At 28.2% G+C, this 27849-nt stretch overlaps 1 protein-coding gene across 2 annotated transcripts in view; it reads right to left on the bottom strand.

Annotated features, from left to right (window-relative positions):
• Positions 1 to 27849, bottom strand: part of LOC100211154 (dynein axonemal heavy chain 12) — a 107100-nt gene that overhangs the window by 65909 nt on the left and 13342 nt on the right. The window contains exons 8-35 of one of the 2 annotated variants that reach the window (XM_065814217.1): positions 26113 to 26199; positions 25707 to 25818; positions 18895 to 19098; positions 18690 to 18828; positions 18487 to 18578; positions 17245 to 17423; positions 16984 to 17119; positions 16788 to 16913; positions 16493 to 16578; positions 16211 to 16331; positions 15842 to 16015; positions 15485 to 15652; positions 15223 to 15408; positions 14923 to 15123; positions 14786 to 14839; positions 14451 to 14591; positions 14103 to 14224; positions 12116 to 12278; positions 11977 to 12042; positions 11315 to 11368; positions 11178 to 11228; positions 10981 to 11085; positions 10627 to 10747; positions 8960 to 9089; positions 8547 to 8664; positions 8383 to 8460; positions 8193 to 8285; positions 7943 to 8089 (exon numbers count right to left, since the gene is read on the bottom strand). In XM_065814217.1, the coding sequence (XP_065670289.1) occupies positions 7943 to 8089; positions 8193 to 8285; positions 8383 to 8460; positions 8547 to 8664; positions 8960 to 9089; positions 10627 to 10747; positions 10981 to 11085; positions 11178 to 11228; positions 11315 to 11368; positions 11977 to 12042; positions 12116 to 12278; positions 14103 to 14224; positions 14451 to 14591; positions 14786 to 14839; positions 14923 to 15123; positions 15223 to 15408; positions 15485 to 15652; positions 15842 to 16015; positions 16211 to 16331; positions 16493 to 16578; positions 16788 to 16913; positions 16984 to 17119; positions 17245 to 17423; positions 18487 to 18578; positions 18690 to 18828; positions 18895 to 19098; positions 25707 to 25818; positions 26113 to 26199 (3454 nt within the window). The remainder of the gene's footprint in view (positions 1 to 7942; positions 8090 to 8192; positions 8286 to 8382; positions 8461 to 8546; positions 8665 to 8959; positions 9090 to 10626; positions 10748 to 10980; positions 11086 to 11177; positions 11229 to 11314; positions 11369 to 11976; positions 12043 to 12115; positions 12279 to 14102; positions 14225 to 14450; positions 14592 to 14785; positions 14840 to 14922; positions 15124 to 15222; positions 15409 to 15484; positions 15653 to 15841; positions 16016 to 16210; positions 16332 to 16492; positions 16579 to 16787; positions 16914 to 16983; positions 17120 to 17244; positions 17424 to 18486; positions 18579 to 18689; positions 18829 to 18894; positions 19099 to 25706; positions 25819 to 26112; positions 26200 to 27849) is intronic. The other variant, XM_065814218.1, reaches the window with a different exon arrangement.

The following is a 27849-nucleotide window of genomic DNA, read 5'->3' as shown; positions in this document are numbered from 1 at the left end:
CTTCTAGGCAAAGACTTAAGAGGTAAATCTGTTTACCTCTTAAGTCTTTGCCTAGAAGACCTTCTTTTGACCAGCCTTGCATCTCTTCTTCAACTATTAGGCTGGCGCAGACGTATTTATAATACATTGTTTCCAGTTTAGGATGTCGAATGCTGGATCTATTTGACTCAATGCATAGGTTTGGCTTGTGTCTCTGTTTTTATGACTAGGCAACTCATTCTATTATATCCTAATGAGGATACAGTTCCAAAACTTAGTTTTATGGTTCTGAGGCCAGCTGGTAGTCAGGTTTCCAGAACTCTATGTTAGCTCTCAGAGAGACTGATTCCATCAACAGCTGTAAATTATCAGAGTATTAACAGTGCCATCTTACACATGGATGATGTCCCTCTTCATACTTTTGGTGTACATTGTCAAGGCCACATTTGGAGCCCTTTTTTACGGCTTATGGTTTATTATTAGTAATGAGGCAATTGCTTGGGCTATTAGCGGGTGATGCAGAAGTTATCGGACAAAATAAAAACGTCAATAACTTATTTATAAATAAAAAAACAAACTGCTATTATATTTTTTTAAAATAAAGCATTTATCTTTTAATAAAAATATATTATTTTTTATATGAAAAAACACCACCATCTGCAATTAATCTCAATTTTGCTCTGACACCTTTCATATGTGTTTGTAAAAAGTTTAAATCAATTTCTTGTAGTTTTAGTTTAATGCGATCAATCAAAACTTGCTCTGTTGAAGCTTGCCAATCTCCCTTGTAAACCTTCTGTACCAAATGTCCCCAAAAATTTTCAATTGGTCGTGCTTAAGGCACATTTGGGGGATTGGATTCTTTATCAACGTAATAGACATATTGGTCCATCCAATTTAGAAAATCTTTAGAATAATGAGAACTTGCTAAATCTGGCCAAAATAAATAGTTAAAGTCTGCATGATACTTGTGAATAAATGGAAGAAGTCATTTTTCTAAACATTCATTAATATTGATTGATGAATTGATAGCTACAGCCTTGGAAGTGCGAAACAATGGCTCGGACATACCACGGTCAGATATGGCTATCCACATTAATAATTTTTTTGGAAATTTCTCTTTTCCTATAAAACGAACATTTTCTGGGCATGTCTTTTTGTTGTTTGGTAGTATCCAGAATTTCCAGGCATGTTGTCCCCTGCAAAACAAAAGTATTTTTCGTCATCGATGACAAGAAGCGATTTTGTGTTATAGAGTTGGTTAACTACTTTCCTGCTTCTTTTCTTTGCCTTTATTTGTTGTTCTATAGTGTATTTTGTAGTCTTTTCACGTTTTCTATATTTAATATTCATTTTTTTAAACTGACGACCAATTATCGATTGATTTACACCGAATTTAATACCTATTTTTCTCTGACTGACCCCTTTTCGATTGTTGACAAGTCTCGTTAATTCGGCTTTCTTTTCTCTAGTCCAGGATGTCGGACAACCAGGGTGCTTTCTATCAGAAAACGATTGAACAGTTTCAAGTCTTTTTAGGTTATCATATATTGTACTTCGAGCCAATCCTTCTTTTTCAAAATGATTTACAATTTTTTTTATTTTTTATATAGGTTTATTTACAAAAAACAGTTTTAGTCGCTTTTGAAAAGATTCTCGTTCAGCTGCATTTAACCTCATTTTAAATAATTGTGTTTCAAATAATAAAGTTTATATTTTATAGAACGTTTATGCCTACGCAAAAAACCACAAAAACTAATTATTATGCTCAAATAATAAAATTAGGATTTGTCCGATAAATTCCGCATTACCAGTTAAACAGTGTACTGAGTACTATCTATGCTTTGAGTCAAGTTCTTTAGCAAATTTTAAAATTACTAAAGTACCAAAAACTACAAAACTCCAAAAACCTTAATCATCACCAAGTTCTTTAAACCTATCATTCACTAATACTCGTGGTCTTTGAAGTAACTTTTCTTCCGTTGAGTCTCATCTCTTGCAAAATTCACCAGGTCTCATTGCTGTTTGCAAGATTAATTTGATTTTGACTGTCTCTTCTTGTGTTCTTAGTGTTGATGGTTATTTTGCTTTAACTTGTAAAGACTCCAATGGTCACATGCTTGGCCTAGGCATTCACATTCGTAAGAACCCACCCATTTGTCAGGAAACTAAGTTTGAATTGACAGACTATTCTTTCATGTGCTTTCGTTTAGCACCACTTCACTCTATTGCCTTTCTCTTTGTTCTATATTGCTCTCCTTCAACTCAAGACTGCACACTTTTCGATGTTATTTCTGATCAAATTGACCAAGCCCTCTCTTATTTTCCTTCAGTCAATATTGTTGTTGTTGGTGACTTTGCTCATCACGCTGAATGGCTTAGCTCTAGTGTCAGTGACTCTGCAGACGTTAAGGCCCATAACTTTTGCTATTCTCAATCACTAACTCAAATAGTCAACTTTCCAACTCGCTTTTCAGACACTCCAAATCATTTACCTTCTCTACTCGACTTATGTCTTGTTACTGATCCTAGTCAGTGCTTAGTTTCTCCACATTCACCCTTACATGCTTCTGATTACAGTTTGATCTCTCTAAAACTATTATCTCATTTTTATTCATTATCAGAATCCCCTTATCATCATACTTCTTACAACTACTTTAAGGCTGACTGGGACTCTTACTGTGATTTTCTTCATGATGGCCCTTCAAAGTGCCTATCAGAGTCTTGTTAATCAGCCTGCTGGAAAGCGGCATCTGTTATCCCTATTAGTAAAAACTCTGGAGAGCAATCTGACTCTTCTAACTACTTTCCCGTGAGTCTTCTTCCTATCATAAGCAAGGTTTTTGAGTCTAATTAATAAACAATTAATCTCTCATCTTGAATCTAAACTCTGGTCATCAATATGGATTTCGAACTTCTTATTCTACAGCTGATTTGCTAACTGCAATAACCAATAGGTTTTATTAGATAGATGTGAAGAGGTTAAGGCTATTGCTCTTGATATTTCTAAAGGTTTTGATAAAGTTTGACAGCTAGTCTTTTTCATAAGCTTTCTTCTTATGGTGTATTAGGTAGCATCTTTAAGATTGAATCCTTCCTTACCAATTGTAGTATTAAAGTTGTCCTCGATGGACAGCACTCTCCTTCATACTTTGTCACTTCAGGGGTTCCTCAAGGTTCTATCCTTGACCCTATACTCTTTTTAATTTACATTAATGATCCACATCTAAAGGTAGCATTGTTTGCTAATGATACTACCATTTATTCTTGTCTTGATAAAAAGCCAACACTCTCTGAATGCTTGCAGGGGGCATTTGAGCTTGAAGAGGATCTCACTTTTGCTACAGCATGGGGTTCACAGTGGCTGGTGAACTTTAATTCAGATAAAACCCGATTTTTTTCAGCTAATTGTCATTGCAATAATCTAGATCTTCCTATATTTATGAACGGTAATGCACTAGATGAGTCATCTACCCTTAATCTTCTAGGATTGCAACAGGGTTGCCACTATAATTTTAAAAGTTTTTCCCTGATTTTTATGTATATATTTATATATATGTATGTATGTATATATATATATATATATATATATATATATATATATGTATATATATAAACATATATATATATATAAATATATATATTTGTAAAAATATAAATATACATATATATATTTATATATATTTATAAAAATAAAAATATATATATATATATATATGTATTCTTTATATATACTATATATATATATATATATATATATATATATATATATATATATATATATATATATATATATATATATATATATATATATATATATATTATATAAATAATTTAAATAGATTCTAAATGTACTAATACAATGAAACAATGCAAATATTTTTTATCAATTCTAAAATTGAACACAAAAAACAGTTTAAAAGTGAACACAAAAAACAGAAAATTTATCTATAAATTTCTTCTTTGCATTTAATAGTTCTAAAACTGAACTAACTCCATTGATTCTTTTTCTGTTTCATCACATTTTCTTTTTAAAGCAGTTGCTGTTTTAAGCATTGTTAAATCATTATTTTTGTCTGCATCTTCAACAGATTGAATAAAATCTTTGTTTAATATACAACATGTTGTTACAAGTAAATTCTTTTTTTTTTCCTACTTCTTCAATTTCTTTAAATAAGATTGCTCTTTGGTGGTTTGATTCACACTCTTTCCTTGAATTAATTTTCTCTGTTAAACTCATTTGGTACTGTTGTCTGGCTGACTTAACTGATAACATTAATGCATTTGTGATATTTATAGTGTTGCGATGCGAAACTATTGAGTCTGACTGAATATTTTCGTTTAGAATTGATTTGTTTATGCTGAAACCCCTTTCTACAAAAGCTTGACCATGGCTTACAGTTAAAATCATTTTGATAATATAAGAAAATTCCTTATGTTTGGCTATATCCAGTTGATGAAAAAAGATGGTATCAAAACGAGTGTTTTTTTTATCAAAATTAAGAAATTTTTCTATATTGATTTTCATCTCATTTCTTAAAAGTATAGAATACTGAAGCATAACTTTATCACTTTGTGTTGTAGATATAATCTTTAAACTAACAAGATAATGTAACAACCTTTTTAGTTTATTTTGATTAAACTCGATTGACCGTACTTTGAGTTCGATTAGTTCAAAACAACTTGCATTTTCTATGATTGCAGAGTCTAGCAGGATGCGTTTCAACAGGTTTTCCATGGTTTTTGTGAGAAATAAAACACATTCATTTCTAAACTGTTTTACTTCATTAAGAGTGATTTTATCTTTTTTTAAAAGTTCTTTTATTGAAACTTCAGCGGCAAAACCTATAATAACATCTTTCCTGTGTAGCAAATAATCTTTTTTATAGAGATCTAATTTTTTTAAAACACTACCTTTTTTGCAACTTTGAATTACTGATGGTTTAATGAATAAAATTAAAATATTTGTTATCAATTCCCTAAGATCATCGTACATGTATGGAATCATCGGTTGATCAGTCTGATGGAGTGTCAAGTAGGCTTTGAACAAGCTGGCAACATAACTGAAAAATTGTAATTTTGAAACAGTCAAGAAGTCATTCAATGCTTTTTGAACATTAAAAAAACTTTTTGAGGAAGGCTGTTTGGACTTCAATTAAACGATTTGAAACAACTTGGTCTTCAATCCATCTAGTTGAACAGAAACTTAATGGATAGCGATTTGACCCAGTGACACTACTATAGTCATCTCTTCTAGCAGGAGTATCATGCAATATTTGATATGTTCCCTTAAGAACACTTTTTAAATTCCATGATGTAGACTCAGAACCAATCTTAAAAGCTCCGTGTATTGAATGCAAACTACAACTCCCAATGTCAAATAAAGAATTTAATTCACACTCATTTCGGTATATAGAAAGTTCTTTAAAAAACTTCCAATTTGTATTAGGCCCATCCATAGATACTTGGATCATTTTTGATAAGTCCAGACATTTTATTTCTTTATTAAAACCTTTTAGTATATACGTTGCAGAAGAGTGTCCAAGAAAAATATTGCACATTAACCTGGTTTTCTAGAATATTCCAAAATCTAACAATAATATCCATTTGACAATTTTGTGTAACTTTGTTTAAACTTTCATCAAACGAGACAACATAACATGTTGAACTTTTGATGGTTTCTAGAAGTAACGATTTAAAATATGTTGCTAACCCAAAACTAATCATATACCCTATTTTTGTTCTTCTTTATGTTAGTCCTTTTGCAACTTTACTATCTGGAAACATACTAGAAAATAATTGGCTCATATTAGCAGAAGCATTGTTTGACAATCCATACATAACAGTGGCAAGAGCCCATTTAATTTCAGATCTTGTTTCTCCATTAGAAGTAACAACAAATTCTAAAGTTCTTTGACATACTGCCAGGGGTACTGTTTGGGTTATAGTAAAATTTTTTACAACAGGTTTGAAAAAGTGACTTCTGGATTTAGCTAAAATATTAACTTGGTGCTTTTTACCTTGATTATGACTATTAACTGCCTGAACTTCCATATTTGACAAGTTAAAGGTTTTGCAGCAACTGCTACATCTAGCAAATTTATTGTTATTAGTCTTTACAAACCATTCTTTATAATCTGGGTGAGTAAGCCAACCATTTGAAAAAAATGTTTGATCCATTTTATTTATTATTATAACTCTAAAAAAATCCATTCTTCTTACAACCATTTTATATATTTATAGATAAAATGATTACAAATTACAAAATTGAATATAATACATTTTTATATTAGTTTATTTAGGGTCCATCCATAAAGGACATCACGCAGATAGGGTTGTGGTCAAGATAAAAAGGGAAAAAAAGCACAAGGAAAGGGGTTTATCAGAAAAGGATGTCAATTTCTAGATTTTTTATTTCAATGTTCTTATGAAGTTATTTTGAAATAATTTTTTTTATTTTATTTTTCAAAAGTGTGGCAACAGTCTCAAACATTGTGAGATTAAACCAAACCAAATTTAAAATGAATTGTACAATTTTATAAAAAATTACTAATAATATACATTATGAATTTTAACTAGTTTAAACTATTGTAAATAATTTGATAACTAACGATTCTACAAAAATGGGAGAAAAAAATTTCCCTGAAATTTCCCTGATTTAAAATAAAAAATAAAAAATTCCCTGAGTTTTCCAGGTTTTCCCTGGGATTCATGCTATTTCCAGGTTTTCCACATTGAGTGGCAACCCTGTGCAATGTGCTTGCCACTTTCTTACTCAGGATTCTATTCTTTAATCTCTATAAACCTCAAAGCTGTTCTTGTATGGAATACTGTTGCCATTATCTGGAGCAGATCTTCCAATAATACCCTTTCTCTTTTAGATAAGGTGCAAAAACGGATTTGTTAACATAGTTGGACCTGCTCTTGCAACCGACCTCAAACCATTATTACATCATCGCAATGTTGCTTTTCTTTCCCTTTTCTATAAATACTATAATGGGCACTCTTTTAAAGAACTAGCACCTCTTGTGCCATTTACTAAAATTCATTCTCATGTTACTCTTCATTCTATTAAGTCTCATCCTTTTACTGTGACTGTTCCTAAGTGCTCTAAAAATTCTTATTGGTCTAGTTTTTTTCATTGAACATCAGTTCTTTGGAATTCGCTTCCTTTATCTTGTTTTCCTGATTCATATAATTTGCAATATTTTAAGCTGTCTGTCAATCAATATCTTGCTCTATAAACTTTATCTCTTCTCTTCCAGTAATTTCCAACTCTAATAGTGGTTGCTTGCCTTGTTGGAAATGAAGATGTTGAAAAAAATACAAAAAAAAAAAGAAACATATGCAATCTTACAATGTAAATGATGCGGAACAAAACTAACATAATTAAAATCTAACATATTTGAAACTTCTCATGATTCATTTAAAGCCTAATATTACTTATATTATTCCCAATGTAGTTAATCTGAAAGCCAACCACTTTTTTTTAGTCTAACAAAACTTTATTCTTTGACATAAAATTTGATATCTTTATTTATAGAACTTTATTTATTTTACTCACTTTGTGTTTAGTTTAAAGTTTGTAGAAAGTTTTTTCTATTTTTATAGAAAAATTACTCTATACAATGTGAAAAATTCCATCATTAACAGTGATTGGTGTTAAAAATTACTAGATTGATTTTAAAATTTTGAAAACTTTCATGATAAATTTATTTATTGGAGTCATTTGAGTAGGTATAATTTATATACTTTACATTAGTAGAATACTTAATGTAACATTTACAAACACATATTTATCTTTTACTTATTTTTCTGACAATATTGAACAACTTTTACTAATAGTTATATAACAACTAATAAGATTAACAAAGCCTTAAAAGATTCATAAAAACAGAAATAAAATAATAAGAAAAAAATATTATGCATAAGCTATGTATACATAAATTTTATAACGCTGTACCTTTAGGTTATCAGGTAGCTCTGATCTCCCAGCATAACCAGGATTCATAGTGATACAAACATAACAATTTGAGTTAAGTTTTAACTTTGTTCCTTCAAAGGTAAAATCAGACACTTTAGCTGCCACTGCACGTTGAATACACAGAATCTAATAAATTTTAAAATTTATTGAAATATAGCTAACTAAATCATTTTAAAATTATTATTAAAAATAATTACAACTGGAAATTCCTACATAAAATGTTTGTCACCTGCTGAGCAATGACAGACAAAACCTCAAGTTCTATGCGATTAAATTCATCAAAGCATGCCCATGCACCACAGGAGGCTAAACCTTTGAAAAACTAAACAAAAAACGATTTTTTTTTTAATGTAATTTAATTTCAATATAATTATTATAATGAACCAACTTTGAATAAATTTTATTTAAAAAGTTTTTACCTTCCCCATTTGTAAATAATCAAGACCATCAGAACAATTAAACACAACACATTGAATTGCTAGTGCTTTTGATAAATCCTGCAAAGTATTTTTATTGAGATTTGTAACTATTTTTTATGAAAAAAATATTTTTTTTAAATATTTTTATGAAAAGGTTTTAAAACCTTTGTTGTTTCTGTTTTTCCAGTTCCTGCTGGCCCTTCAGGAGCTCCATTTAAATTTAAATGAAAAGCCCCTATTAAAGTGCGATAACAGCGATCAGTCAAAGGAGTAATAACCAACCTGAAATGATTGCTTATATTCATTATACTAAAACTTTAAATTTATTTAATCCAGTTTTTTTTTAATTTAGAAAAAAAAAATACCAGAAAAAAATATAAAAAATTCTTAATAACTTTAAAAATTTTAAATGTAGTTTTTAATATAAATAAATATCAATATAAATAAAATAAATATCATTATAGTATTTATTGCTAAAATTTAGGTTTTGTTTTCTTGTTTTAATGTAAACTTTATTGAAAAACATTTTTTATAAATACCACACCATCTCTATAAATAAATTTTAATGCAAATGTACCTAGCAGAGTTTCCTAAGTACTCATAAGCATATCTAACTGTTGCATTCGTATTGCGCACTAAGCAATTAGATTCTTCCCAGTAATAACGCAATTGTGAAAGCCAATTAAAATCATTTTCAGATTGAACTCCTGCAATTTTAATTGTATTAAAGAAGTACAAATTTGAACATAAACCAAAAAGTACATGATTTATGTTCAAGTTTAGAATATACAGAAAATTTTAGTTTATACAGTAAAACACTTGGAAGTGATAAACAATGATTTGTGTGTTAATAGTTGATTATTATTGCAAAAAATAAAAGCTCATTATTATAGCAAATAAAAAAATGTTAAAACCCATCTCATTGAGTTCTATCACATACCTTACCAACAGATTTATAAGTTAATTTATTGTATTATCAATTTGTTTTTGTTTTTTTGTAAAACTTGTATTCCAGGCTGCCAACACCATAGCAATTAAAAATTCTAATATTTCTCCTTCAACATATCTTGCCCTAAACACTTTTTCACAATGCACTATCTTAAAAGCATTTAAGACTGCACCAACATAAGCAGCCATGGCACAGTGATTAGAGTTCTGGCTCAGAACCAAGAAATCCCAAAGTTTAATGCTGGCTCCAACCATATTAGCAAGATTGGTAAGGAAGGAGGCAAGAACTTCCTAGTTAAATGTTTTTTTATGGTGCACTGTAATAAGACCATTAGGTCTTCTTGGAGCAGCCTAATGTCTTTTACCTGCCATTTCAGCAATCTTTCATTTCAATCAATCCATATAAGCCACATTGACTGACCTTCAATCTCACACTATTTGTCACACTAACACACTTATTAAAAACTTTAAAGGTTGATCAAGCTTTATTAAGACCAACCATGGTTGCTTTAACATACTTGCCACTGACCAATGATTTGTTTCTTGCCATTGACTCACATGGAGCCAACAGCATACGATTGTGTGCATACATTAGGTGTACACTCCTTAAGCAAACTATAATTGAAATTGGCAACCTTTATACAAACTTAAACTTGATGTAAAGAATTCTAATAGAAACCAATTATGACCAACATATTTAGTTCTCAATTAAAGTTATTTATCCATTTAAAACTTTTGATTTCAATAATTTTAAATCTACAATAATTTTAAATCTACAAAACCTTTACAGGGAAATAAATATCAGCTATATATATATATATATATATATATATATATATATATATATATATATATAGAGAGAGAGAGAGAGAGAGAGAGAGAGAGAGAGAGAGAGAGAGAGAGAGAGAGAGAGAGAGAGAGAGAAGCAAATACCAACTTTAATACATTTACTTTACTACAAGTCTAAAAATTAAAACTGATTAAGGATAAAATTAATATCTTTTTATTCTTTGTTTGGAACAAACTTACTTCATTGCCCCAGTAATGAAACTTTTTTTAATTTGACATAAATTTTTAGTCAAAAAACTCACAATTAAACACTGCTGATTAAAAACATCTTGTTCACATTTATTTAGTATTTCACTTTACATTTCATCTAAATAATTGAGCACATTTTACAACTTTTACACTTCAATGAACACTTTATATTGAACTTTAAATTCTTTTGTCTAACTTTTACCTTAACTTTGGTATAACAAGGAAAAAAAAAATGCAAAAAAAAACTATTATTAATACCCTGATTTATCATGTCTTGAACTACATCACGAGCATGAACATCTATCACAACAAGAGCTCCTAAAGTTATGCGATTCTGTTTTGATAAGTTTCCACGCACAAGTTCAACTAACTTTTCTAACTAAAATTTAAGAAACAAAGAAATATATTTTTAATACTTTCGAATTCAGATATTTTTTATTATTTATTAATAATTAAAAAAAAAAAACACAAATTTAAAAAAATAAATTTCACATCATAACAATCTAATTGACATAATACCCAAACAAACCAAGTAATATAAAATTATGTTTTTGTATTAGCCAATCGCAAATTGTTTCAATTTTGAGAAAATCCTCAACCTATATTTCTTACTTGTTCAGAAAGCTTTGTAAAGTAGTCTGCTAAGGAATTGCCTCCTGTATGAATGGCTTCGTGTACTTTTAAAGTCCAATAAATTTGACTAACACAAATGACAACCTAAAAGATAAAATGAAAAATGTAGTCAATAAATATAAAAAAAACTTTATTTGCAAAGATTTGAAATTCAGATTTCAAATAAAAAAACGAACTTGACCAGGCCATTCCTTGACCCATTCTGCTCTCGGAGTTATGCTATATGCCTGAAATTAAAAAAAATTTTTACAAATAAATAATGGTAAACATGAAATCAAAAAAAATAAAAAGAACAACGAAAAAAAAAACCTACTGCAACAGATTTTCCAATAATGTCTCTAATGCTTAATAGCATGATGTCTTGAACCTAATAAATTAAACTGTCTAAATAAAAATGTACATCAATTTTCTTATTTGAGTTACCATCTTAACACCAATTGTTTAATAACTCCTATTTATAACTAAATAAATGTTTTACATCTTATTTGATTTATCTCAATTCCAATCACAATCTTTGTAACTTTTGTCTTTAGTGAAAGTTGAACTTTTAGAATCTTATAAATATGAAACTCTATAATCTTTGACAGAGATTGAGAATAATGAGTTACCTGACAGTACGCATCAGAGAAGATGGAAGTTTGGACACAGAGCATGCAGACAATTAGTACAATTTCATTGACATTGGAATAAATAAAATTTCAAACGAAGTTATTTTATACCCACCACTTGTTTATAACTGCCCAAAATATTTCTTATTTGTGCAGTTACTTGTAGTAAAACTTTATTAAAATTCATTCCCTTTATATTATTTTTCTGACTTGAATAATTTGCATTTTTTTTTCTGTTAACCTTTATTTTGTTCTATAAATGTCATCTAGTATCTCCAAACTACACTAGTAGCTGTTCAAAGCTTTGTTAAAAGTAAGTTGATAAATCAAATTGAAAAAAAAAAAAAAGAATTCCTAATTATTTAACCTGGAGCAGCCATTTTTCAACAGCACCTTTTGCTAAAGTGGTGGATATTGTTTCAATTAAAGCTATCTAAAAAACAAAATAATATAAAAATAAATGGATCTTATATACTTATCATTTTTTAATTCAAACATATTTTAACCTGCTCTCCTTCACTGCTATAAAGATGAGAAATGTCAAGATTCTGAGTAAATTTTAGTTTTGCTATTCCTTCAAAACATTTTTTCATATGAGGTTGAACACGGTATGGATCTTTAGTCTCTGATAAAATCTCTAACATTTCATCATTAGATAAGAAAAAAAATCTAGAAAAAGAAAAGAAATATGAAAAACTAAAAAATTTCTTCAGACAAAATGTTGTCTACACATAATTAAAAGAGAAATGACAGCATGGTACACCTTAACAAATAAAAAATAAAAATAAAACTAACAGAACACTTTATAAAAAAAAAAATTTTGTTTAGCATATGGCAACAAATACAAAAACACTTATATTCTTAAAAGTTCACAATAATCCCCAGCACAATACACGCTGCGTATACTGAAGAGCATTAGTATGACATAGTTAGTTGAGGTTCCATAGAACCTCAACTAGCTATGTCATACTAATGCTTTTCAGATATGGTTAAAACAAATCATGAAGAATTGAAAGCAACAGTCAAATTGGAGAACAATAATATAAAAAAAAAACAATTTGTTAATAAAGAGTTTTAAAATTTTGAAAGGTAACCTTCCTGCTGATTGCAATTCAACAATAATCTATTTCTCAATCAGTAAAATATATTGAAAAGCAAAAAAAAAAAAATCCATGGTAAAATTTTGCACTAACTTCTCCAACTTTTCAAATAGAAATAAAATCACAATGCAAAACCCATATTTCTTTTAATTCATATTTAGAACTAGCTTTTACACTAAAAGAATAAAAATTTTCCTAAAAACCATGGCATTGCACTCTAAAATACAAAAGTGTGCAAAAATGCAAATGTAAATTCAAACATATATACACGCACTGCCAAACATAAACATGTGTAATATTCAGAGAAAAGATGTTTTCAGCAGCCCATGATGCACCATGTCAGCAAGCTGTGATGCACAATGTAGATAGCCACAGTTGAAAAAACAGACATTGGTCTGTTAGTATTTTTAAATAGCACGCTAGTGTCAGTAAATACATGATGTTGCATTGTAGATATACTTACATAATGTGAGATTAAGCATTTGGATAGCAATAAGCTGCCTTAATACCTTCAAACACAAGATTTTTTAGAGTCATAACATATAAATAATGTTACATAGAAAAACTAAACAATTATGTTAAAAATAATATTTGATGTCACATTAAAATAGCCTGCTATCTGGGGCTTCAGCACATACAACAACTCCCTTATAGCCTGCTCCCATCAATCAGCTATTGATCCACTTGCATCACTTTAGGCTGTTTATGGTAAAACTGTGGATCAAAAATCCCATGTTAAAGATGTCAATGTTTAAGGCAGTTTAAGATTAAAATGTAAGCAATTAAAAGGAGAGCAATTACAAATAGTTCAAATTAGCAAACAGATCAACTAATAAGATTGCAGCATCTCAACAATCAAAATTTGATGATTTATGAGCAAGACTAGAATACATAAATATACAAATAAAAGCCTGCAAACAAAACCACTTTAGTTGTAAGATTGTCATGAAGATGTTACTGAGACACCAAAAACTGTGAATGGAACCTTGTTCTTATCCTACCATGTACTCCTGAGATTACTGAATAAATATTTCCCATCAAAGTATTTTTCACTCTAATTGCATCATTTTAATGCTGCAATTAGAGTGGAAAAATCTAACAATTTCAAAATTCTCTCCTGATATACCATACCATGAGAGCATATGGAAAAGACCAGCATCCCAAACTTTGTCAAAACTGTCTCAATTTATAAACCACCAATCATAACAAATAAGCAGTAAATTGAAAAGATCAAAACAACATTGTCAATAAGTTATTGGGATTAAGGTCAGACATGATTTTCTCTGTCATTTAATGTTATTCTTTTTTTAAGAACATAGAGTACCTTATTTGTAAAATAAACTATTTTATTACACATGTTATAAAATGTTATGTATATGAGATTAAAAATAACCTTGGGAAAAAAAGACGCTTTTTTTCTAAATAAGCATTTAATCCTTTGTTTATTTGTTCCAGTAGTTCGTTGCTATTTCGAAGGCGTTCATAAAGATTTGGCATAGCTGTTGCATTAAGTACCTAAATAAAATATCATTTGAAATAAAGAATTTAGAGTTTTTTTTACTAATTGCTTTCCTCATCTTGCTAATTTTTTTAATAATAACATAACACTTTTTTTATACTGTTATATAATTATTCTTCACTGTCAAAATATATTTGAATTTCTGTGAGTTGAATTAAAATAACATTCAAATATTTATATAAATTAAAATTATTAATATAAGAATAGTTTGTCAATTTTTACTCTTGGATCTTTAATGCAATAATTCATAATATCTTTCCAGCCTGCATCAACAATAAGAAACTTTTTTCCTTCTTCAGGCATTTGTTGCATGATATCATCTGAGCTAAAGATGGGCTCCAAATATAACCATGACGATTGTACCTGAAACATTGGTATTATATTTTAGTATACTTTATAAGATTTTTTTTGTTTTTTACTAATATTTTTTATTAGTCATTGTGTATATATATATATATACATATATATATATATATATATATATATATATATATATATATATATATATATATTATATATATATATATATATATATTTTATGATTTTAATACCAGTACCTTCAGCCATTCATCTAAAGTATCCTGCATGTGCAACAGCTGACCCTCCCATTGCTATAAAAAATATTATTTTTTGTTTCAATTCACACAAGTTAATATGATATATAATATTAAACCCTAAAAATACCCCTACAAACCTTAATTTCTTTTTCAAATGGTTTAATAAAAGGAGACCCTCTCATAGTTTGAGTTTTCACAATTTGATCATCGAGAACAGCTTGCGTTTCATCAACTGCAGAAAGGATTGACACACCTGTGTCTCTGTATACTGTAGTGGTAAATAGTACAGAATCCCAGTCATCTTGCATACGTTTCATAGCTTTTTCCAAGGAATATTCCTAAATTTTGGTTTATTTTTTATTATATTTTTTAGAAGCATTTAATTTATTTCTTGAAAAAGTTCAGTGTTACTGAAATAAACCATTTTAAAGCCTAACCTTACTTGCTGCTCCACTTATAACTTCTAGCTGTCCCATGCATGACACTAAACTAAATTTTAACATTCTGCGTAAACTTGAACTAGAATCTGGAGTAATATCTTCGCCGACAACTTCCGACATTGCATCCCAATGACGTTGACGTAAACCATTTTTACAAAGAATACTGATGATGGGAATGTTATCCTATCAATTACAGAAAAAAATGTTATAAATAATCATACAAATATAAAAATACATATTTTTTCACTTTGAATATTACCTTAAAATCTTGTATTAAAGATTGTATCCTACAGGCAACTTGTAATGGAATAAAACCTTCAGACTCTTGCTTATTTAAAACAGATTCTATACCAAGATCTTTATCTCTAGCTGCTAATGCATTAAAAGTCTTAACTAACTTATAAGCCTCTTTTCCAAAATCATTTACCTGAAGAAGAAAAAAAAAATTGTAAACATTGAATTTATTATGCACTGCTGCATAGATTATTTATTTCTGCAATAGTACTCTCCTAATCTAAAAAAGAACTTCAGTATAAAAATCACAATTATTCATTATTGTAATTTATATCTGAAATCCTCAGAGTGTAAAGTTTATTAAATATTTCTTTAAAACAACCTCTGATTCAATTAATTCAGCATCAAGCTCATTAAATGCACCATCCATCCATTTTTTCTCACTTCGCTGCCATTTAACAGCTGTTGAAAAAAGTTTTAAATAAGTTTCAACTGCTGTACTAATAAATGTTACTTCTGGGTATGTTGATTCTTCCATATTAAATAAAGATTCCTCCTGTAAATGTAAATTAAATTTTTATTACTTTGATATACCTTTTAATATGTGAAATGAAAATAATTTTTATGATCCATCTATAATATCCAATTACTTATTATTATATTAACTATTTTTAAATAATCATGTAAAATCAAAGTTCATAAGAAAAATAAAAAACAATCATGTAAAACCAAAATTCATAAGATAACTTACAATATTTATGGAACTAATTATATCAACCATTTCAGATAATTTTTTTTGTAGAGCTTGTGCATCTTTCATGTACTGCAACATAAGCTCCATATCCCCAAACTCAACAAACTCTTCAACCTTTCTATATAAGAAAAAACATCCACTCTTATCACTTTTGTTACTAAAAAATATTCTTTTAAACAATTTAAAAGTCATTCCTAGTGTCTTAGCTTGTAATATCATGAAAACATTCAGTTTTTTTAACTTGTTCAATTTCCAACATTAAAGCAATTTTTTTATTACCTTTTTATCTTATCAAGCTCTAGAATAATTTTCTCTCTCTTTTCTTTTAAGGCTCTTTCACTTTCTTTTCGAGCATTCTCTACAATCTAAAAAGAACATAAAGTTTTTTAAAGTATTTAAAAGAATGTCTAAAATACACATTTTTAAAATAATATGATTTTTGAAAGTAAAATAAAAAACAACATTCATTTTTAATGGTAATTTTAGTAGTCATTTTAATGGTCATTCAACGTGCCATTTTTAAATGGTACATTTTATAAAACACAAACCAAATTATCAACAAAAATTATCCAACCTGGTCGCCTTGACTAAAAACAGGAAGAATTTTTGTTGGCCAAAGCAGTACAGAGCTATTTAAACTAAGATCTTCATTGCTCAAAGTATAACTCTCAAGAAGATAATTTAAGCGAGGATAGTTATCCTAAAGATAAAATTTTATTTAGTTTATTATTTAACTTAATAAGACTCAAGTATTCCATAAAATTACCCACTCGTATTTCAGTTTTTAGTATCTCTAATGTTTCAACTTGACAGACTTCTAAAAACTTCTGCAAATCAATAACATCCTTTGAACATTCAGGGTATTTAAGAATGTTATTTTGAATAGATTCAAATTTCGTTGAAATTCTACCAAAAAATATAAAAATAAAATGTAAAAATAAAGCAGTACTAAAAACACACAAAAATGAATAAGAAATGATAAAAATAATAATTATAATAATGCAGCTTTTGTATCACAAATTAAAACTTACTTTATATTGTCTGCTCGATGATCATTAAGTAGCTTTATTAACAGCATTTCTACAAAGGAGTTTACTTTGAAGACCAAGCCTCGTTTCATATCATCACAGTCTAATTGAATGATTTGAAAGTAAGTGACAGTGTGAATGGATGATATTTGTTGCATAACTGTTTTATATTTTGCTATTTCCTAATATAAAATAAAAAAAATTATATGGTATAACAAAAAACAAGAATTATTGCCACGCAATACACAACAACAGTAAAGAAGTTAACAATAAAATTTCTTCATTAAATGCTATTTGCTATGATACTTGACATCTTTTTGGGATACCTTAAAACTACCACAAAATAGAATTATTATAAGCATGTAAAACAAAATACAGAAGAATTGTAAAAATTGAAAAAAGTGTTGGTAGAGAATGCTAGTGTGCTACTCCTATGATACTGGTAATAGATATTTAAATAAAACTATTAATAACAATTTAGTGTGCTTTAACACATGTTCTTGTAAGCACAAGCATGGTAAAAAGGAAATGGTCAAAATTAGGACTTTTTGGCCATTGTTTACAATATCAGTCTGCTTAGAATCTTATCTAGGGTTTTACAGCATAACAATATTATTAACTATACCGGTCTGCTTACAATTTTGTTTTGGCTTTTACACCAAACAATATTTTAATTTTTCAACTACAAAACTAAAACAAAGATATTCAATGCAATTAAAATTTTTATTTAGAAGTAAAGTTATAGATAAAATATCTGAAAAGCTGTGCATTTTATTTCACTAAATTTTTAATATAGCTAAAGTTTAGCCACAGTTAGAAATACTTATTTATCATAAATAAGAAATAAAGATTCATTTACATTATAACTTTCAGCAATTATTTATTTTCAACAAAAGACCTTTACTTTAAGTTATTTTACATGTGGTAGCAAATGTTAAAGCCTCTTTTAACAAAAATAAGTGACTTAGTTATAAGTCACTCATTTAAATAAATATACACATGTGACTAATAAATAAAATTGAAAAATTGAAAAATTTATGCATTAATTTTGCACTGAAACATATATCACATAAGAAAATTAATTGTCGATCTAATACAGAAATACAATGAGACCAGTTGCAGATCATATAAGTCATGCCACCTTCCAACACCACAGCAAAAGATGGTATATCAAAGAAGTTAAGAAAGAGTGATACTTATCAAAATTTGAAAAATATATTTTATATTAAATATATAATTTCTTACTTTGACATATTCCTCAAAAGAATGTTCCTTTTCCAAAAACTCATCTAAGCATTTTTTAGTATACCCATTGACAATATCTTCAAATTGCTCTTCTAATGATAACAAGTTATAAAACACTGATAATCTTTTAAACTCAGCAATAAATTTCTCAAAATATCAATTTTAAATAAATTCATTCTATACCTTAGTTAAATCTTAATTACCTAATTCTTTTTCATAGTCCAAAACAGGTTGCAAGTAAACAGATGTTCTTTCTTTTAAAATTCTATATATTCTGTTTGAAACCTCTGAATCAATTTTAGCATCAACACATGCCGGAATAGTACTGCCATTTAACCATGACTAAAAATAAATGTGTAAATAATATTGTAAAATAACCTATGTTGCTAAACGTTAAAATAACCATACCTGAACTGTTGGAATTGCTTGTAATGATGCCATTATAGATGAAGCACACTTTGTAATAGCTTCTTCTAATTCATTGATTTCAGGATAAAATTGTATTCTATCATCAAGTATTAACTCCATTTTAAACAGTGGTAACAAATGCTCAGAATTTTCTTCAAATAATGACACGTACTTTTCTAATGTGCGACGAATCATACTTTTTAACTATATGTATATGAAAAATCAAATAAGTTGTATTAATATATTGTCAATTTGAATAATTAAGAACAAATTTGAAGATTTTTTATTTTAAAATGCCTGGATGTCCCAGAAAAAAAACATTTTTTGAAAAGAACTGTGTGCGCTATAGCAATCCTCCTTATTGATCTCAGTATCAAACCATAAAATTATCTGGTCTATAAAACATTGTTTTTGTTGATGGTGTTTTAGGAAAAAAATCATTTAAATTTGCAATGAGGATATTTTATGATTGAAACTCTTGATTATTTTGTAAAAATATTGGCTATTATTCAATACTTTTATAAAATAATCAAATTATATTAATTACTGTAACTTTGATAAATTTTTATTATTTTTACATTTTTCTATTACAATTGTATTGTTTTCAAATGTTTAAAAAAATTTTTTGTTTAAACCTTCCCCAAGTATTGTTTGCTGGCATGTTTAGAATCTCCCACCGGTTGCTTAAAAACACTATCATCATTTCTAAGTTAATATAAAAGCTGAAACAGCAATGCTTGTGTCACTATTCCAAGAATAATAATGGAAGGGGTGGGGTAAATATTGACATGTTAAACATTTTCAAGTCTTAAATGGTTAAAAAAACATGAAATTGTAGAGAATGAAGCACTTATAGTAGAAAAGCAGAATTTGGATCAGACTCTAAAACTTGTACTTTGTTTACTTTGACACAAAGCTGGTCAAACAGTACAAGATGGAAATAAAGATCTGAACAAAAAAAAAGGCAATTAGTGTATCCTTTCCGGAGTCTGGTCCACTTGACTTTCTTTTAGAAGTACCCTTCTTCAAAGGACACCATCAAGCATTAGAAATCTAAAGTCTTGTAGATTATTATGACTTAACAGACCAGATCATAGCTTGTTGTACTGATCCAACTGTTTATTTTATACTTATCTAACACTGGAAAACATAATGGTGCAATTAGAAACATTGCAGCTTATTCTCTTCCTATTCTAGTTCTTAGGCTATTGTGCAAATGTAATACAAACTAAACAAAATGCAGTCAGTGTTTTAATTTTAAAGAGACTAATGACAGAAAATAAAAATAATGTATTTTAACCACCCTATGAAACTGCATGTTCACCATGTCATGATAGAAATACTGGAGAATAATGGAGAATACAAACCTTGTCAACCCTCATACAAAAAATCTTTCGATAAAAAATTGGATTGAAATAGACCTGAGTTTGCTCCTGAACCCTCTTTTACAATCTTGCAACCAAAACAAGAAAGTTCTGAAAAACTTTCTCTGGAGACAAAGTATTTTCATTAACTGGTTGCTTTTTACCTTGGAGTAGATTTGTTAAAACTTTAGGTTTCTACAACCCTAGGCGCACAATGAAAAAAGGTTCACAGCTGACTTATTATATTTGTTAGCGATGCAAATAGCAATATAACAAGCACCTTAGTGTCATTTATATTCAGATGCTACAGGATGCAACAAATTATATAATGATCTTTAATTGCTTTTTCTTCTTGATGAGCACACTGGCAGCTCAGGCTCCAGCCAATGATACAGTACAGATGCAGTAAAAGAATGAGACTTTGCTGAATAACAAGTCAAGCTAAAATGTGTTTTAATTGATGGAACTAGAGATGATAGCTCCTTTGAGCAGCGGCCATAATAGTATTTGTGAAAACAAAAAAAAGATTCAATTTTACAATGATAGAAGAGAGACTTAAGCTTGGCAGATAGAGCACGTCCAAATATGTTTATAATGCCTTTTTGAATAGAGGAGAAAAAGCATCATTAGAAGAACTAACCCAAATATGATAACATTATTCAATACAGGGATAAAAAAATTTGTAAAGGTCAGTAGTGAACAAAAATACAAAAAGATGTAAAGAAGAGGACTCAGTAAGAGAATTGCCATTCATTAATATAAGAATGATGACATATTGCGATAGTTGCTTGCAGTAAATAACTGAGTTTTGTTGTAGTTATAATTCACAAGCCACTGCAAGCCCCAATCTATTACAGAAGCAAAAAAGCAGTTCATAAAGCAGTTAGAAAGAAACGATTTGATAATCTTTTAAGTCCCAGATACACCATATGAAGCAATCTTATGGATAAGACAAGCATGCCAAACCTTGTTGAGAGCCTTAGATATGTCAAGAACAATAGCCCTAGCTTTTCCATCTTTGTCTAATACACAATAAAATCTTTTGATAACAGCACTTAGCAAATCAGTCACAGAGCAAGAGGATCAAAAACTGTATTGATTACCTGACTGTAAGTTATTTGACTCAAGATGGGATGTTAGAAATTTGTTGATCAAAGACTCAAAGACCTTGCTAATAACAAAAAAAAGACTGATCAGATGATAATTGAGTGTTCTCCGGAGTTTAGGAAAATTGGAACCACAGATGCCATTTTCCATCTGAAGAAGGAATAGCTGAATTTAAATTAGTCTCACAATAAGCAAGCAAGTCTGGTGAATTTTGTAAGAGATAAGATTCAACTGATAGGACTTCACAAAATATTTGTGAAAGATATGTTGAAACAGTTAGGTGGTGGGGATGGTTTTTTTATATTTAATATTTTGGTTTAAGCCTGATTTTAGTTTAAAGAAAACTTGACTCATTCTTAGAAAATGCTCAGCATTCCGAGTAATGAGCTATGCAGGTGTTTACAGGTGTGTTTCATGTGATGAGAGCAGTTTGCTTGCTTTATCACAAGCCCTGTATATATATATATATATATATATATATATATATATATATATATATATATATATATATATATATATATATATATATATATATATATATATATATATATATCCACATATATATATATATATATATATATATATATGTATATCCACATATATATATATATCCACACATATATTTATATATATCCACACATATATATATATATATATATATATATATATATATATATATACATATCCACATATATATATATCCACATATATATATATATATATATATATATATATATCCACACATATATATATATATATCCACATACATATATATATATATATATATATATATATATCCACATATATATATATATCCACATATATATATATAGATCTATAGTTTGTTGGCTTTGGGAAGAGCGGAAGGAAAAGTGATTCTTACACCAACACATACGTCACTTTTAGTTACTTTTAACTTTCGTCCAACATTTTCGTGTTGGACGAAAGTCAAAACCATTAATTTAATTACAAATTAATTGTTATATAAAAAAACCACAAAAACACAAATTTAATTGACCAGAATGTTTTTAAAAACATTCTGAATGTTTTTAAAACACTCTGAACGTTTTTAACAATATAAACAATGTTTTTATTTTTATTTTTTTTAATAAAATGTTTTTATTTTAATTTTTTTTACTGTAAATCATGCGCGGGGTGTTGCTACATCGACTATCTTATAGCCTGACTCGCAAGGGAGTGCTGCTACATCGACTGACAAATAGCCTGACTCGCAAGGGAATGCTGCTACATCGACTGACAAATAGCCTGACTCGAAAGGGAGTGCTGCTACATCGAATGACAAATAGCCTGACCCGCAAGGGAGTGCTGCTACATCGACTGAGGGTTTGGTTGGGGCAGGCAGTCTATCATTATTAAAAAAAAATTCCGTTCTTGCATTTTAATTTTTACTTTTTGTCAACAAAATATGGAAAAAACTTTCGGACAACATCTAAGGGTTCTATATATATCCACATATATATACATATATATATATATATATATATATATATATATATATATATATGATATATATATATATATATATATATATATATATATATATATATATATATACATGTATATATATATATATCTATACAGCTGTGTACCCTCCGGTTTTTTCCCAGTCGTCCTGCGGATGACTGAAACAGTTTTTATTTCTCATTTTAGTCGTACACTATGATAATCAGTAGCCCGGTGTAAAAGTGCTATGGTATTTTTTCTCGGATGAAAATAACGAAGAAAAAAAATTTAAACATGTGACTACTAAAATATGTCTAATAAGAAATGGTTAATTTAAAAGAAAATTAATTAATTTATTAATTAAATTAAAGACAAAGTTTAAAAAAATTATTTTATGAATGATAAACAAAAAAGATTCAGTGTTAATAATGATTTAACTGCACATTCACGTGATTCAAAATGCAATTATAAGGTTTACAAAATGATACAAGAGCATTTGGAAATGAAATAAAATGTAATTTTAAAACTCATTTTAAATTGAGAAGAAGCGTGCTTCAAAATGCAATGTTTGAGGAAAAAAACTAGACAATAAGAGTTTTTGGAGCACTTCACAGGAACAGTCACAGAAAAAGGATGAGACTTAATTGAATGACGAGTAACACGAGAATGAATTTTAGTAGATGGCACAAGTGACACTAGCTCTTTAGAGCAGTGCCCATCATAGTATTTGTAGAAAAGAAAAAGAGAAGCAACATTACGACGATGTGATAATGGTTGGAGGTTGGCTGCAAAAGCAGGTCCAACTATGTTTACAACTTTCTCTTTTAGACAAAGTGCATTTTTGCACTTTGTCTAAAAGAGAAAGGGCATCATTAAAAGATACGCCCCAGACATGGCAACAATATTCCATACAAGGACGGATTTGAGATTTATAGAGATAAAGAATAGAATCCAGAGAAAGAAAGTGGCAAGCACGATAAAGAGATGCAACCTTAGCAGATGCTAATTTTGTAATCAATTTGATATATGGTTTCCAAGAAAGATCGGAGGTAAGAGTTAATCCTTGAAGATAAAGGGTAGATGACTCATCAAGTATATTACTGTTCATAAATATGGGAAGATCTAAATTATTGCGAGAGTTCCAAAGGGTTCAAGTGCAGGGGAAAAAAACTAGACAAATAAAAGTTTTTAGAGCATGCAGGGAGACATACAGTAAAAGAATGAGAATTTGGTGAATGACAAGTCAAGCGAAAATGAGTTTTAGTTGATGGAACTAGAGATGATAGCTTCTTTGAGCAGCGACCATGATAGGATTTGTAGAAAACAGAAAGAGATGCAACTTTATGACGATGGGAAAGAGGCTCAAGCTTAGCAGATAGACTGGGTTCAACTACATTTACAATGCGTTTTTGAACCTTGCCTAAAAGAGAAAGAGCATTATTAGAAGAACGAGCCCAAGTATGACAACAGTATTTCATACAGGGACGAATAAGAGATTTGTAGAGATAGAGAATGGAATCAGGAAAAAGAAAATGGTGAGCACAATAAAGAGAAGCAATCTTAGCAGATGCTAAGGTTGCTTCTCTAGGTTCTAAGATGTTTTACGGAAATTTATTTTATTGGGGTAATTTAAAAAAAGTTAATGATCTTAAATAAAAAAAAATAAAGATAATTTTATGATGCCAAAATCACAAAGTCATTTTTTATTTAAGATAAGACCTGATATGGGTGGTGCTAAATACAACTTTTTTTTGAAATGTCCGCTGACACCCCTTAAATGTGTTCTATATAATAAGATAATACTTGATTTAAAAATAATTATAAGGGTGCCACAAGACCCTTAAACATCAAACAGGTCCCTAATATTGTCAAAAAAAGTTTTTCAAAAGTATGTCTTGTTGGGTCTCAAATAAAGCAAAATTATAAAAAAATTTCAAAATTATGAATCATTTTGTGGATAAATTATTATTTTAGATTTTAGTTAAAAGAAAATGACATTTTTTAACTTAAAAACTCAAAAGATTTTTTTAATTATAATTATTTTAATTAGTATTAATAGTAAATAGTAAAATACTAAATAAGTATTGGAATACTTTTGAAAAACTTTTTTTTTGATAATTTTATGGACCTGTTTGATGTTTAAGGGTCTTGCAGCGCCCATAAATGTATTTTTTATTCATAAAAATTTTTAATCCAATATTATTTTATTATATAGAACACATTTAGGGATGTCAGCATACATTTTCAAAAAAGTTGTTTATATATATATATATATATATATATATATATATATATATATATATATATATATATATATATATATATATATATATATATTTATATATATATATATATATATATATGTAGTAGGAAAAACTGGAAAATGTATTTTTTGAGAATCATTGATTCAAATGATGCTCAAAACATTACACTGATCCATCAAAATGCTAGGGACACTTTTAGCGGTAAGCAAATGTTTGTTTGTTATTACAGCTAAACGTTCTGTCATCACAACATCTAACATTTAATAAAATCTAACATTTTATTAGAGGTGTCATACAACATAGTTTTATTAAAGGCAACATACAACATAGTATTGAGGTGGCATGTTTTTGTTTTTTTTAAGTTATATTTTTATATGTTCTTATTTTTTTTTAAGTTTTATTTTTACATGTTTATGTTTTTTTTAAGTTTTATTTAAATTTGGTTGTTAGTTATTAATCTTTAGTTCCTTAGTCATCAATTTAATTATTTTATTAAAATGTTCCTAATAATTTTAACAACTTTTATCATACTATTTGCAACAATATAACAATTAAAAACTTGTAATTTTTTATAAAGAAAATTTTAAAACACACCTCTATTGAAATAGTATACCTGTATTGAAACAAGTGTTGTTACACTGTTATAAAAAGAATCAAGAAGTTCCTCATTCAAATGACAAAAATCACTTTTTTTAACAAAAATCTTCATGATTTCAGGATACCAACTGAAAATTAAAATTTTTTATTTACTTATTGTTAATTTATAAATCTAAAATTATTAGCAAAATTTATTTATATGGTTATTATTTGTATAGGTATGTCTAAATTCATATCTACATTATTTATGTGTACATAATTTGATTATTTATAATTTCTTGCATACATTATTTATGAGTACTTATAGTTGGAACACAAAAACAGAATTTCATAATTATGTTTTATTATATTAGTGTTTTTTTTCAACAAAGTATTTATGATAAATAATTTTTGTTATATATAGCTATATGTTTAAAACATACCTATGTAACAATTTTTCTTCTGATTTGTGACATTCTAACACAACACTATTTAACATATGCTTGCATTCTATAGCCCCTTTTGCTCTGCTTACATGTAAAAAAAAAGAGAACAATAAAATCATAAAATACAGCTATTTACTAACTTTTTTATTTAATTGTGTAATATTAAGTATATTTTTATATTAGTTCAAATCTGAAGTTTTTATTTTTCCATTTTGGAAAAGTTAAATTGAATAGGTGTGCATCCTGGCTTTAACTTGTTTTTCAAATTAGAACAGTGTATTTTTAATGTACACTACCACTAGAAAAATTACTATCTATGTTTATAAGCACCTCCTGCTGTTGATGTGCTCTGATATAAAACGCACAATGAAATTGAGGGTTTTATATCAGTTTTTCTCCTTCTAGATAAGTTGCCTTACCATGGCAAATTTGCCTCATTTCCCCAATATAGAATCATCTTAACATTTTAATAGGGATATTACAATAATATTTATATAAAATATTTAATAAATATATTAAATAAACAAATATATTAGATATATAATATATTAAATAATAAATATAATAAATTTTAGATGTTAAAAAATAGTTATATGTATTTGTATTTTTTTTTTTTTTTAATGTCAAATTTGAAATTATAAATCAACAATAATTTTTTTTTTTAATTCATTTCATTTTCTAATGTATACAACTCTGATGTAACTTATAAAATCTAGATTATATTTCATTCCTTAATGTATATAACTCTGATCTAACTTATAAAATTTAGAATATTTCACTCAACTCTTGTTTTTCTTTTCTGCTTTTCAACCTCAATTTCCTCACATTTAGGTTTTTATCATTCCTTAACTCCACTTAGCTCAATTTTCAAAAACTAAAAAAATTTTTAAAAGAGACAATCTTTCAATATTCAGCGACAGTGGTACTTAAAAGTATGTTTTGCATAAAATAAATTTTTTTTGAGTTGTTTTTGCCAAAGTGCAAATTAAACACTACTCAAAATTAAACTTTACCAGTCATTCATTAGTCCAGTTGACATTTTTTTCTAGGTCATTTTGCAGAAGGTTAAAACTTGTTACAGAATTAGCCCTTGATACTACTTTTGCATCATCAGCATACATCTTTAAAATAGAAAGTTATCAGGCAAATCATTAATTTAAATAACAAATAGTAAAGGGCCAATAAGATAAGACATATTCTTCCTCAATAAATTTGTCTTCTACTTTAAGAAATGCTTCAATCCATTTTAACAATGTAACAGAAATCCCATAACATTTAAGTTTTATCAGTAATCTTTTATGGGGTACAGAATCAAATGCCTTTGCAAAGTCCGAATAAATTCGAGTTCAATCCCCACCACTTCCCTGCTAGTAACACACTCAGCTTGTTTTTGACAACTTTGACAAACAAGGCTGAAAAAAAGCTTGTTCACACAAAGCTTTTTTTCAGCCTTGTTTGTCAAAGTTTTTATTTTGAAGTTAAAGAGTTGAGAGAAGATTATACTTTATACTACAACTTTAGTAGCCCTCTTGGCCTTGGGAGGTGAATAATAATATTTTTAAAAAAAGTCTGCAGGTATATACTGAGACAAATAATACAAAATCATGTCTACTGTCTCAAAATTAGTAGTACAAGATTTTTTCTTAACAAAGTCATGTTGATATTTCGAAAGAAGATCATTTACATTTAGGAAATTCATAACTAAATCTCACACAACCCCTCCTAGAATCTTAC

Source organism: Hydra vulgaris, chromosome 12 (genome assembly GCF_038396675.1).
Source record: "Hydra vulgaris chromosome 12, alternate assembly HydraT2T_AEP".
NCBI lineage: Eukaryota > Metazoa > Cnidaria > Hydrozoa > Anthoathecata > Hydridae > Hydra > Hydra vulgaris.
The sequence above is the reverse complement of the archived record's forward strand: the minus strand, read 5'-3'. Positions and strand labels throughout refer to the sequence as shown.